This window comes from Macaca nemestrina, chromosome 8, assembly GCF_043159975.1.
Source record: "Macaca nemestrina isolate mMacNem1 chromosome 8, mMacNem.hap1, whole genome shotgun sequence".
Taxonomy (NCBI): Eukaryota; Metazoa; Chordata; class Mammalia; order Primates; family Cercopithecidae; genus Macaca; species Macaca nemestrina.
In genome coordinates, this window is record NC_092132.1 from 9,775,782 (window position 1) to 9,790,397 (window position 14,616).

Below are 14,616 nucleotides of genomic sequence, written 5' to 3' on the forward strand. Positions count from 1 at the left end.
AAATAGTGCAAGAAAAACTAGATAACCATATGGGAAAAAAGATGAACTTGAGCCTCTCTCTCATACCATATACAAAAATGCATTTGAGATATATCATAGACCTAAAAGTAAAAGCTACAATAACACTTTTAGAGAAAATACAGAAGAGTATCTTTATAACTTATAAAGAACTCTAACATTTTCTTGAAGTTGGCAAAGATTTCAAGATTCAAATACATGAATAGCCAGTAAGGATATGAAAAATTGCACAAAATCATCAATCATAAGGGAAATGCAACTTCATACCACAGGAAGATACCAATATACCATCAAAATAGCTAAAATAAAAAAGGGTGACAGCACCAAATACTGATGGGGGTATGAGGCGGCCACAACCACAACCTGCATACATTGTTTGTAGAAATGTTACAAAGTATAAGTGTTTTGGAAAAAAGTATGATAATTTCTTATAATACTAAATATACAACAATTTTCAGTACTGGGTATTTAATAAAGAGTTACAAACATATCTGGTTATGAAACAACTTGTACAAATAGCAAAGACATGGAATCAACCCAAATCCCTATCAATGACAGGCTGGATAAAGAAAATGTGGTACATATACACTATGGAATACTATGCAGCCCTAAAGAGGAACGAGATCATGTCCTTTGCAGGGACATGGATGGAGCTGAAAGCCATTATCCTCAGAAAACTAACACAGGAACAGAAAAGCAAACACCACATATTCTCACTTATAAGTGGGAGCTAAACAATGAGAACACATGGACGCAAGGAGGGGAACAACACACACTGGGGCCTGTTGTGGGGGCGGGGGGAGGGAGAGCAACAGGAATAACAGCTAATGCATGTGGGGCTTAATACCCAGGAGATGGGGCAAACCATCATGGCACACATTTCCCTATGTAACAAACCTGCAAGTCCTACACATGTATCCCGGAACTTAAAACAAAATACAACGTTAAAAAAAAAAGAAAAAAAAAAAAAAAAAAAAAAGAAGCCACGTGTATAAAAGTGTTCACAGCAATTTAATTTATAATAACCGAAAAATTAAAAGTGCCTGGACATACGGATAAACAACAATGATATATTCAGGTAACAGATTATTATTCATCAATAAGAAGAAATGAACTCCTAATATACACAACAGCATGCAAGAATCAGGTACATGAACATTCAGAAGAAAAACAAAGGAAAAATAGGATTTAAATAAAATATAAACAATGATATTGTGGGACCTTTATGTACCAAGCATTTAACACAGATTATCTCATTTAATTTTAAATCATCCAACCTCATATTACAAATGCGGAAACTGAAGTGGAAAAAAGCTGACCAGGTTTGCCAAAGTCACACTGCTAGTTTGACTCAAAAGGATAGATTTTCAGGACTCTGTAACTCACACTAAAGTTAAAGGGAAAAGATAGAATGACTAAATTTACTAAGTGTTTAATTAACTTTAAAAGTGTGTGTAGGGGGATGCTAAGAGGAAACACATCTCTAAAAACACCAAACGGGATACAAATTAAACACCTGCTCCCCTTTGATTCAGGTTAAAATATCAGCAGTGTAGACCTCACTGTCTTACCTTAGGGAACTGTTTTACAGGAATTAACACTTTCTGTCCCAGCTTCATGTTCTTATTAATCACCACATCGATGTACTTTTCTTCATCCTTGCCTTCTCCTTTTTGAAACTTTTCTATTTCTGTGGAGGCAAAAAGATAACCATGAAGTGTGTTACTCTGAAATGCAGGGGTTGGGTGTTCTGGTTAGCTCTGTTGTGGCAGGAAATCAACCACTACTGAAGTATGGACTATTAAATTGTGGCAACTGTTTTCAAGTACATTTCCTGTTTTATCAGTGATTCTTCATAAATGGAATAGATGCATGTATGATGGCTCCACAAAGTCAAATCTCAACTGCTCATACCAACAGAGGAGAACAATAGACCAGAAAACACACACAAAAGTACGTTACTTCGGGTCTTCTGGATCCCTAGATAAGGCTGATCAAATAAAGAAGAAAAGCCATAAGTATTCACAGTTCGGTGATGGAAAGCGCTGAAACATCCCTATTTATCAATCTTGCCTGGCTTTTCAAGGCTTCTACAACTAAGAACTGATTCTATGATGGCATTAAACACCCTACACAACCTTCCAGTAGCCCACCTCCCCAGTCAAATCTTCCCTCCTTGCATATGACACATATCAACTATATGTCAAAGTCTTTACTAATGCTCTTTGCTCTACTTGTTACGATGATTTCATCTTCATCTCCTTTCGAGACTCAACCACATTAAATCTCATTTTCTGTGCAAGTGTTTCCTCAATGGGGTGGCAAGAATGGAAGAATCAATCACTCTCACCTGGATACTCACAAAGCACTTTACGTGCAACTCTACTACCACCCTTAGACGGAAAAAAAAATGTGCTACCTCTCCCATTAGAACATACATTTCTCTCAGGTAAAATCTATTTATTCACTCATAAACATCTTCAACTAAGCAAGTTCCAGATCCTAGAAAATTTTAGCATAAAGTTTAATTCACCCTACGGCGCACAGTATTTGGTTGTACAAGAGATACAAAATTAGGCGCTTGCACGACTGATGAATGAATGAGTACGTGAACTGTCACCTCTAGGGACCAACCAATAGACACCCAGGTTCAGAGAAGGATAAACAGCAGTCTGGAGAAGGTATCAAAGACAGCATCAGTTGTACAAAGGAATACACATATTTATCCATTTTGCTTAAGCTAGGAACACTTCAGAATGTTCATATGACACATATCAACTATATGCTAATGTCTTTACTAACGCTCTTTGCTCTACTCGTTATGATGATTTCATCTTAACATTTAAGATGGCACATATTAATATGCCATCCCTGGACAAGATAACTCACATTCATTACATAATTCAATCCTCAAAACAGATGACAAAGTGGAGTTTCAAAGAGGTGACTTCACAATAAATGGCAAAGGTAAGATTCACCCTCAGGTTTGTTCGACTCCAAAGACAAGGTGCCTGTACAGTCTCTCCCACCACTTTGTATGTCATATCGAACAAAAAGTAAGAAAGATGTTTACAGTATCTTGGGATAAATGAAAGATTTATTTAAAGCTGGAAGCTTCGGGCCTGAAGCAGCCAATGGGCTTCATAATTCCACTGAGGAGCTTTCACTCCATCATGCCATGCAGCCTCCCATTTCTAACTAAATTATTGTCTATTAAACAAAGGTTTTGAATGAGCAACAAAGAATTATTACAATTTAAAGGACACTAAATGGGACATAAAAATTCTAAGATTCTCATTCAGATCTGCTAATAACTGTCTTTGCCATTAGAAAAAGGTACATCAGTTAGGATGCGGGTTCTTCATGTTTAAAATGAGAAAAGGGAACTAGAATATCCAATGATTCGGTTCTAAAACCTTAGGATCTTGTGTGACTTACAAATGCTGACAAAGCCTCTCACTCCTTGATGAAACTTTGGTCACTAATAGTAAGCAAGGTGCTTTCCTGAGTCCTGTGAGTCATTATAGCAAATTATCAAACCTGAGGGAGGCTCCTGGAACCTCCAAATTTGTAGTCAGGCAGAAATCTGGGTAGCCTGGGCATTATACTGTGGCTGGCATCTGAAGTGGGGGCAGTCTTATGGGATTAAGTCCTTGATCTGTGGGGAGGGGAGGAGGCCTGATGCTAACCCCTGCAGTTAGCTTCAGAATTGAATTATTGGATACACAGCTGGCATCAGAGAATTGGTTAGTATATGAAGACACTATACAATAGGGATTAACAGTGATGTGGTGGGGGAGACGGAAGGAAGCAGGGTAGAAACTGAAGATAAGAAAAGGATGGCTAAGAGAAAACAGCAAATTATATCTGCAGCTTCTAATCAAAGCTTCCAAGAAGAGAAAAAGACTAAATCACCAAATAAATGAATTAGTCATTTTGTTTGCTTTCTTGTACTACACTATGTTTTGATCCTGAAAAATTAATTCTAAGTGGAATCTGTAATGGAAAATAAACACAGAAATACAAGGGTACCTTTAATTTTTATTGATTTTTTCTATAAAAATAATACATGCACATGGTAAAAATTTAAAACAATATGACAAGATATAAAATTTTTTTAAGGTTTCTCCTATCACTTCAACTCCAGAAATAATTATAATCAACTATTTTTATATACTCTTTCAGAAATTTTCCAAGAATAGACACACACACACACAGTTTGAAAATTGTAGCACCAATGGTATAAATGAGCTACATTGGTTTTGTTTTCTTCAGTAAAGAGCAGTAAGTCTCACATCAGCTGCTCCGAGTATAACAATTCATGACTTCAACTTTAATTAGAAGAAAATAAATCCCATCTTTCATTATCTATTTATGCAATAATTAGAAATACCTTTGGCATAGTTAGAAGATTCAACAATATCAGGTACACTGAAACATCCTAAAATATTTTTTTTGTAAGGTATGTGTATGTGTGTCAAAATAGATTCAACTGTCTCCTTTCTTTTCGAATAACAAAGCAGTTTAGTAATTGTTGAAAACTCATACCAGATGCACAATATTTAAATCCACAAATTCAGAATTCCACGTTCTTCCTTGTATCAGTGTTATTTAACATTTTGACGTAAGAAAATCATATAGATAAGTTTTTAAAAATTAGGAATTATGTATTTTATCACATATTACAGTTTAAGATCATTGACGATTTTCAAAAGGAAAATGAAAGAAAATCTATATAAAATATCTAATTTCCTCTCTACATATACACGGCGTCCTACAAATCTTAAGTTGCTAGAACACACTGTTTCTATCTCAAATTTTGAATGGTGTTGGAATATTTTACTGTTTAAGGTTTTTTTTAAAATTTTTTAAGCCTGATGCCATATCAGAAGCATGTAGGTTTGCATTTAATGGGCCTAAAGCACCACACAACAACACAAAGAGCCCTGAGCCATCGCTGGAGTCAAACAGACCTGGTTTAAATCATGACTGCTGTACTTTCCTCAGGCCCTGGTGCCTTCCAATATATAACTCAAAACTGGTTGAAACTTTTACTGTTTTCAGTAGATGCTGTTCAATCAACAATTTTTATTTTCTACTTGAGGATTATAAGTAGCTTAATGTTTTCTTTGAAATCCAGAAGTACACAAAATGGAGAATTGTACATAATGCACAAAAATGGAGAATTGTACAAAATTATCCATGAAATCTTGAGACAGCTGTCTCAAGGATTTATGCTTGTCCCTAACTGCGAGTTGCATATTCAAAAACCTCTGCTACCTCCCCTCTCATCCTCCCTGAGGGAGGAAAGATGCTTGAGAGCCACCAAGATGGATGTGACCCTCTAGTTAACTGTAGCAAAGAGAGGCCACCAATAGAGAAAACCCAATCAGATTTTCAAGGACAAATGCATAGGGGATTTGACTTTCACTAATCCCCAGATTACATTTGGTACCAAACAGCTTAATGTACCAATACCATCTCCTAGCTCAGAAATAATAAGCAAATGTGTGATTAAGGTTTTAGATAATGTAGGGGATTAAAATGCTATGTTTTCAAACCATACACACCAAACTTCTCTCACTGCAGAATTCTTGTTTTCAGTAATAATATCTATATTGTTTTTTGTTTGTTCATTTGTTTTGCTTTGGTCTAGTACAGAACTTCCTAAGCAATGGCCTCTTTTCCTTTTTAATGTACACGATATACTAAAGTCCACTAATCTTCTAAAAATAGCTTAAAAATCTCTGGATTTAAATGAGTAAAGTTTCCAATATAAACATTTTAGTAATGTAAAATTTTTAAAGTAGCTTCATTTCTCTCATATAATCAAACACACAGATTATTATTTTTCCTTTGTTCTAGCAACTTCATTTCTAGAAATTTAACCTACGTATATACTTAGATAGATGCGGAATATTACACACAAAATTATCCACTACAGCATTGTCTTTAGTATCAAAACGCTGGGAACCACCTAAATGCCTATCAGCAGGAGCTGGGTAAGTAGGCTAGAGCACACCCTAGAATAAAATAGCATGGAGTTACTGCACAAAATGAGGAAACTTCATGTTCTGATAGTCAAATATCGGTACCAAATGCGCTGTTTACTTACACACAAACACACACAATGTAAGGAAAAAAATGTTTAATTTACTTATATGCACAAAGAAAATATCTCCCTATTGATAAACAGTTACACACCATGTGACGACGTTACAGTCAACATATATGACAGTGGTCTTGTAAGATTACAATGAAGCTGAAAAATTCCTACTGCCTAGTAATGGTTCAGCTGTGGTAACCTCACAGCACAAAGCATTACATGTCTGTGGCAATGATAGTGTAAACAAACCTTCCATGCTGCCAGATATATAAAAGGGTGCAGTAATGATCCAGTCCTTCATATTCACTCATCACTCAACCACTGACTCACCCAGAGCAACTTTCAGATCCACAAGCTCCACTCATGGTAAGTGTCCTATGCAAGTATTCCATGTTTTATCTTTTGTACTGTATTTTTATTGTGCTTTTTCTGTGTTTAGATACACAAAATACTTACCACTGTGTTACAACTGCTTACAGTACTCAGTATGGTAACATGTACTCTGGCTTTGCAACATGCTGTCTAGGTTTGTAGCCTAGTAGCAACAGGTTATATCACCTAGCCTATGTGTACAGCAGGCTGCACCATCTAGGTGTGTGTAAGAGCTATCTATGATGGTCCACAACAACAAAATCATCTAAGGATGCATTTCTCAGAACACAAATCCCTGTGGTTAAGCAACAAAAGATGGTATAAGAAACTAGTTATCTATTTGGCATGGAGAGAACAAAGTAGACGGGATACAGAAATACTTTTCATTGCATCTCTTCTTGCATTGCTTTAAATCTCTGAAGCATGTGAACATTTTACCCATCTAAAATGGCATGCAGGGGACAGGAAAGGAAGAGGAAAAGAGACTAATAGGGTAGCCTGATGGGGCTACAGACTGCACACAGGAAAGCGGTTCATTTGTGGTGACACAGCAGGAAGGGCCAAAGCAAATATATACTCTGAGCTCACTTCTCCCTCCTGCCAAGCTTCTGCTACTGACCACTAGTGGATAGCTCTTAACCCAGCTCAAAGCCAGAGGGTAAATATATCTATGATACTGGCTTTGTACCACGCTTATCAGCCTCTGGGCACAGAGCACAGTAGCGAAGGGTGGAAGGAGGACCTGATAAGGCAAAAACAACAACAACAACAACAACAAAACAACAAAACTCCAACCCTTCATCTTTAGTAAACACAAGGAATCTTTAAAAGGAGTTTCTAATACTTCCATTACATACAAAAGTACCCATCTGAGCTCACCACACATAAATTTACACAGCAAAATATTGAAAAAGAATGAAAATTATTTTAGAGGTCACTTATACCAGTAGTAATTAAATTATAATTATTATTTTGTTGATGACTCATGAAGTACAGGGTTGTGTGTTTGACTTAAATTATCTCTTTATCCTAACAAATATATGATCTGTCGCCTGCATTTTACAGAGTGAGATCCTGAGGACTGAAATGGTTAAGAAGTTTGCAAAGGTTAGAGAGCTAATTAGCACAGTCAGAATTCAAATCTAGATATATCTGACTTTTTTTTTAATTGTTATAAAAAACACAAACTTTATAGTCTTAACCATTTTTAAGTGTGCTGTTCAGTCCATCCACACTGTTGTGCAACAGATGTCCAGAACTTTTCTGTCTCACACAAGCGAAACCCTATGCACATTAAACTACTCCCCATTTTCCCTCCCCTCCAGCCCTTGGTAACCACCATTCTATTTTGTTTATATAAATGTGACTGCTTAGCTGTGTCATATAAGAGGAATCATACAGTATTTGTCTTTCCATGCTTGGCTTATTTCACTTAGCATAATGCCCTCAAGGTTCATCCATGGGGCAGCACGTGGCAGTATTTTCTTACTTTTTAAGGCGGAATAACATTCCACTGTAGCTATATAACACATTTTGTTTATCCATTCATTGGTTGACAGACATTTGGAGTGTTTCCACCTCTTAGCTATTGTGAATAAGTAAAGACTATACCCTTTAATCTCTTTTTTCCTTCTTTCCTGAAGTGAGATGTGAAAATGTTCTAAAGCTGTAAATCACAAGCACTGGATGTTCTTAATGTAGCCACATCTGCTTACCCCTTCACTTTATTCTCCCACAGTCAAGTGATTCTGTGGGAAGCACTGCTTCGACGTATAGAGAACAGCTTGAACTTTCAGAACGTCAGTACAGGTGATCTTTAGTGAACTCTCAAAGTGGACTTAAAGGAATAGCTGAAGGAATTTTGTGTGACATCAGGGACAGTTCTAGGTCCAAATCCAAATGAAAATATAAATTCCACTAATGTCAAAATAAGCAAATTACAGAGTTAAGTGAGTACAAAGGAGTCAAACAGAAGCAATCTTTGCATAAAGTAGATGAAGAAAAAAAAAAAAAAAGAGGGGAAGAGGAGACATGACTGTAGCTCTTTAGTTGCTGAAGCCCAAGATGATTAAATAAAAAAATACTCTAAGGTCTTGCATGGTTAATGTAACTGGTCAATTTCCATGGTTTTAAGTTAAGGTAAAAATTGATGCTCTGGCCCCAAAAATTGAAGTGATAAAAATAATGGCAAAAGGGTCCACTTTCTGCATGCAAGGCACCTTTTGAACACTGCTGATTGTTGAGTTCTTAACTGCTAAGTAATAAGAAGAACTTTGTCAGTAAAAAACCTAAAACATAAAACCTCAGAGAGTAAGAGTCTTGGAAATAATGCAGCCAGATTCCAACTGCTTGAGTTTGAATCCCTGCTATGGTACTTAATTATATTGGCTGTCAGAAAGTAACTTAATCTAAGTCACAATTTCCTCATCAAAGAAATGTAGAAATAACAGCACCTGCCCCATAGGGTTTTTATGAGGATTAAATAATTTAATATTTGCAAAGAACAACAATACCTAGTCCAGTTAAGTTCTATATAGGCATTTGCCAAATACTGCACATGCCTATACTAGACAGTAGGTTCTTGAGGGGTGAGATTTTATCTAATTTAACTTTATGAAGCAACCCAGAAATGCAAGTCTGTGTCCAGCTCTTAATGAAAACATCAACATTCCCTTCACCCTACAGATGAATTGATAACATTCTTCACAATGACCTGTTTTGCTGTATAAAACTTGTACCACAACAGAATAGATTTTCGTATACTCATTGTTCACACTTTCTGTGCCCGACAACAAGATGGTAAGCTCATGGAAGGTTAAGAACATCTATTTATTCATTTCTGTTATGTCCTAACACTCTAGTATAGTGACTTAGGATAAGGGCTGCACAAAAGGTTACTAAATGGTTGACTAAATGAAAGAATGAATGAATGTTTAAAATAATTTAAAGGAGTATAATGAGTGTGTAAAGAGCTAGCTAGCAGTCACTGCTGAAAAGTGCTCTTCTAAAAACTGTAACTTGTTTTTAAGAGCTATTAATAGAAGTTCATAAAACGATTAGAAAATAGCTGAATAATTCAAATCAGCCTGCACAATGACGTACTGGTGTGGAAATTAATAAAGTTAATAGAGTTACCCCCCACCCACTTTTCCAAACATCTTAACTCTTGTGTAAAGTTTAATTAAAGGACAGGCATTGGCCTGAATCTATAATAAAATGAGAAGCTCATATAAGATGCTCAACATTCAGAAATCTATTTCAAAGTAGTACAACAGTCCAGCTGGAGTATCTGAATTGTTTTTAAAAGAAATATAAAGAGTAATTACAGCCATTGTAAATTCTATTGGACAAATTACTAAAATGTTACTGTAGCTGCTAATCTGAAAAGCAATTTTTTAACCTTCAACATGATGAATGTTTTCACTAAAGAATTGTTTTATTTAAGCAATCCAAACCTAACTGAATACCCGTTACATTCAAACCAGAGTTGAACACACTGTAACTACCCAAACGAGATTGATTCATACAGCGCCTAATCTTGCAAATAGTCCATAAACAAATGACACAGCAGAGTAGATACATATCACTGTCTAATAAGGACAAATAAGCTCATCATAAATACACATAAACATACCATCTAGAGAGAAAGAAACCACTCGATACTCTAAATATTACAAATGCTTGGAAAACTGATTTTTATAAACACAAAGCAAATATTTGTATGTAAAATGTCCTTAAATATACATATAACACATAAGATTAAAACATACACACGAGAAAATGACAGTCAAATTTCCAAAAAGGAAGACAGGAGGAAAAGAAAGAATAATAATGAGGATGGAGGGGAGGATAAATTAATTAATTCTACCCACCACGGCTAATTAACGAAAATATTACAATGATAGCAGCAGCTGGAATTTATGTAATGACTATCTTCCAAGTAGTCAATGTGTAACACTGCTGCAAAGTAGATACAATGTTCTTTTACAGAAAGGAGATGACTATTTATAGACATCCAGTGACTGAGCTAGAGTCCCACATCCAACAAGAGATTCAGGATTCCAGCCCCAGGTTATCTGATTCCTATGTCCATACTTCCTCTACTTTCTTAGTATTACTGTAGCAGAGAGATCTTGATTTGGAGTGAGAAAAAACGTTTTGGATTATTACATTTTGGGGAAACTCACCAAGTTATTACAAGTATCAAAACAAATGTCTATGAAAGTACTTTGAAACTACAACACACAAAGCAAATATAGGTCTATTTAAAATACAATTCCTAATTTGTGATGGTTTATTTATACTGTTAAAAAAAAAAAAACGTGGGGCAGGGAGGAGGAGAACCCAGTACACTGAGATGGCTCCAGAGCCTTGGGTTCATATGGAAGCAAACGGAAACCCAACTCAGAGTGAATGACCACAGACTAGGAAGAGAATACTTAAGCTTAACCAATGAGAAACCACCAACTAACCTGGAACTAGAGACTACCAATCAAAAACCATCAACTGGCCAGGTGCAGTGGCTCAAGCTTGTAATCCCAGAACTATGGGAGGACAAGGCGGGTGGGTCATTAGGTCAGGAGATCGAGACCATCTTGGCCAACATAGTGAAATCCCGTCTCTACTAAAAATACAAAAATTAGCTGGGCGTGGTGGCAGGTGCCTGTAGTCCCAGCTACTCAGGAGGCTGAGGCAGGAGAATCACTTGAACCCAGGAGGTGGAGGTTGCAGTGACCCGAGATTATGCCACTACACTCCAGCCTGGGCAACAGAGCGAGACTCTGTCTCAAAAAAAGCACCATCAACTATCCTCTAACTAAGGACTTTCCACTTTAACCAACCAAATATTTTCTTTGTCTTGCTTCTACAAACATTTTATGAAAGTTCTGCCCTCACTCTCCTTTGGTGAAACCCTGAACCACTTGAGCTCCGATGCTGCCCAATTCACGTCTGCTCAAATAAAGGCATTACAGTTTGACTGTGCCGAGCCAGGCCCTGTGGCTAACACCTGTAATGACGGGACTTGGAGAGACTAAGGAAAGAGAAGCACTTGATCCCAGGAGTTCAAGATGGCCTGGACAATGTCTCTACAAAAAATACAAATAATTAGGCATGCCTGTAGTCCCAGCTACTCTGGAAGCTGAGGCAGGAGAATTGTTTGAGCCCAGAAGGTCAAGGCTGTAGTGACCTATGCCTGCACCACTGCGCTCCAGCCTGGACAAAGAGAGAGACTCAGGTCTTCAAGGAAAACAAAAAACAAAACAAAACAAAAAAGAAAGAAACAAACAAAAAAACAGGAAAAAGAAAATTTCAGTGTACCTAAGTTTATCTCTCAACAGCTCTTACCTTATAGAATGGATTTCAAGAAAAATTTGTGACACCAAAATGATTCCAGAGAACCAAATCTAGATACATTTAAAAATTCCAAACGCTACTCAGAATTATTAACATTTTATAAAATTCTTAAGAAAACAAATGCTACCAGTGTAGCATTTGTCATATTAATTTCTCCTTAATTATATGTAGTCATTCACGAAGTGAAAGGCATGATGACAGGGAAGAGAAACACAAAGACAAGACATAGTCATTCAATGCCTCAAGGAGATAAAAATGCATCCCTTAAACAAGGGGAAGTACTCAAAGGTCTTCACAAGTGAGTAGGTTATTGGATTTTGGTACTGTATTCTAACAATTTTAAACAAATTCATAAATTTCATAGGTTTGTTAAAATTGTAAAACAATAAGGACCAAAGAGTAGAAATTGAAGATGGGATGTTCCCTAAAACTGGTGGAAGGAATCTAACAAGTTGAATCATTATCATATTTAGACACTATACTGGAGGCTTTATAAACATTCAGTCCTCATAACTTCTCAGAGTGCTGGGACAGAAATTACCACTTCCTTTTTCTCACACCTAATAAATGGCAGAACTAAAGTTCAGTTCCAGCACTGTCCAACTCTCAAAGGTTTTGCTTGTTTCCCCAGATACCAAATTACAAAATGCTGGCTTCAAAACAAAATGAAATCCTCCAAGAAACAAGTCAATGAAACAAATTAAGTTTGACCTCCAATAAATATACGGAATTCTATCGGGATAGTCAACTGTATTCATTTAATGACTCCATTTACTAAGATATGTAAAAGAGGAACTCAAAAACATCATAAATGTACAATAGTACAAACTAAATTATATCATGCTATCATGTACAGTGGTGAGGATGACAAATGACTGAGATTGAGGTTCACCTACAGATTTATTGGTCCCAGTGGTGAATACTGGTGAATTTCTCTTCTAATGACTCATTTTTATCTGGTAGTCAGGAAAGTTCTGAAATAAATATTTACTGAAACTGGCTAGAAAGACTGGCTAAGTTTTTACTTAAATCAAAAATGACAAGGAGGAAGGTATATAACATAGAAAAAAAGAGACTAGGAGTTCCTGTCTTCCCAAACACACCAGTCCCTTAGCTATTCTGAATAATTGAGGATTACTCTTAATATAACCCAATGCATTTATCAAATAAACAATAAATCCACAGAATAAATGAGGTAACCAGTGCACTGGACTAATTCAAGTTAGTAATGACTTAAGTCACTAACTTTGGGAAGGAGGGGAGGGGAATAACTATTAAAGATTGAAAAAGGAAAATCTACATTTTTAGTTACACCTATGGGTTAAATCACATTTCTCACTTTTAATTGCAAACATCATTAAGTATACTTCAAAAGACCAGCTACCTTAAACAATTATCAGGCTCCAGAGGTCACCAATTAGAATCCTGCAAGGATTTGAATTAAAAAAGGTTTTATGATTAGGTGAAGTAATGATCCAAGAAAGAGATTAGTTCTGTTCAGACCGCACTCATTATAAAACCCGTTTCCTTTGTGTGAAGATTCAATGTCTTTCTCATTTATCCCGCTGGCATTATCACACTTTGAGATAGAAATATGACTGTACTAATGATATTCTATAACAACCATATAATACAAGCATCTTATTCTCTATTACTTTCAAATCTGATAGAACTACAAATGAATATTTTCTATTGGTTAGATTTACAATAATACACTGACACTATTTAAAATAAATTCAAAGTAGGATTTATCATTCTATGTCCATACATTTTTACATCAGTTTCTAAACCAGTCCCTATTTACACAGTAAAGGCTCAGAGTAAATTGAGGGTGGGAAAAGAACCTTAAGACATTAAATCATATTTTTCGTATGATGACATTAAAAGGGGGTCAATTTTATATAAAGAATTCTACTCATACTCAGTGTTTTTCTAAGCCACCTGAAAACGGCCAAACAGGCATAAAACACTTTTTAAAGGCAAAATACAATTACAGCAGAAATATACATCCTGTCACTCAGATTTAATCATGATAGGAAATTAAGACACTGATGAAAAATCAATTTGCACTGACTTTAATAGTCACAGCCTCTGTGGAAATGAAGTAACTCAGCATAGAGCCATAGAATTACTGAAAATGAGACCTGTCTTCTCATGCCAGTTTAAAGACAGGGAGTGTTATGCATACTAGGTCACTCTTCAGTCACATGTTACATATTGCTCCGCCTGGAGTCAGATGCTCTCTCTTCACAGTGGACATTCCCACTGGGGGTTTCCTTTAAGGGATGTTGTTGTCAAGTTAAATACAGACATTCACATTCTGAAGCAAGTTACACATTAAAAATATGTAGGTATTTCGTTAAAAAAATAAGTAAGTACACCACGGCCGGTCAATGGCATTTGTTTTCATTTTGTCCTTTGACCATAAAGTGTTTAGTTAAAAAATTACGCATTCTAGAGGGTTCCACTTGCCAAATCTACTGAAAACTGACTGATCTACTTTAAGGCTAAATTTACAGATTACTAGTCATTTCACACGGCCTGTCTGGGCAAATGAGACAGAATCAAAGAATAAATACAGACCTTTACTTTGACTAAAACTAACAGAAAGTATCTTAGATGGATATCTGACTGTCTTCTATTCTCATCTTAAAAATAGGAGGTGGAATAATTTGATGATCTATATTACACATGAGTAGCTCAGATAGTAACACTAAGACTGATAACATGGCCAGGAATCTAGAAAAGTATTCCATTAGATTCGT

The 14,616-nt window shown here is 36.1% G+C and overlaps 1 protein-coding gene across 5 annotated transcripts in view; it reads right to left on the reverse strand.

The window, feature by feature from the left end:
* LOC105488247 (KH RNA binding domain containing, signal transduction associated 3) overlaps positions 1 to 14,616 on the reverse strand; it is a 201,198-nt gene that overhangs the window by 131,336 nt on the left and 55,246 nt on the right. For all 5 annotated transcript variants that reach the window (XM_071067784.1, XM_071067783.1, XM_011752145.2 and 2 more), the window contains exon 2: positions 1,590 to 1,708. In XM_071067784.1, the coding sequence (XP_070923885.1) occupies positions 1,590 to 1,708 (119 nt within the window). The remainder of the gene's footprint in view (positions 1 to 1,589; positions 1,709 to 14,616) is intronic.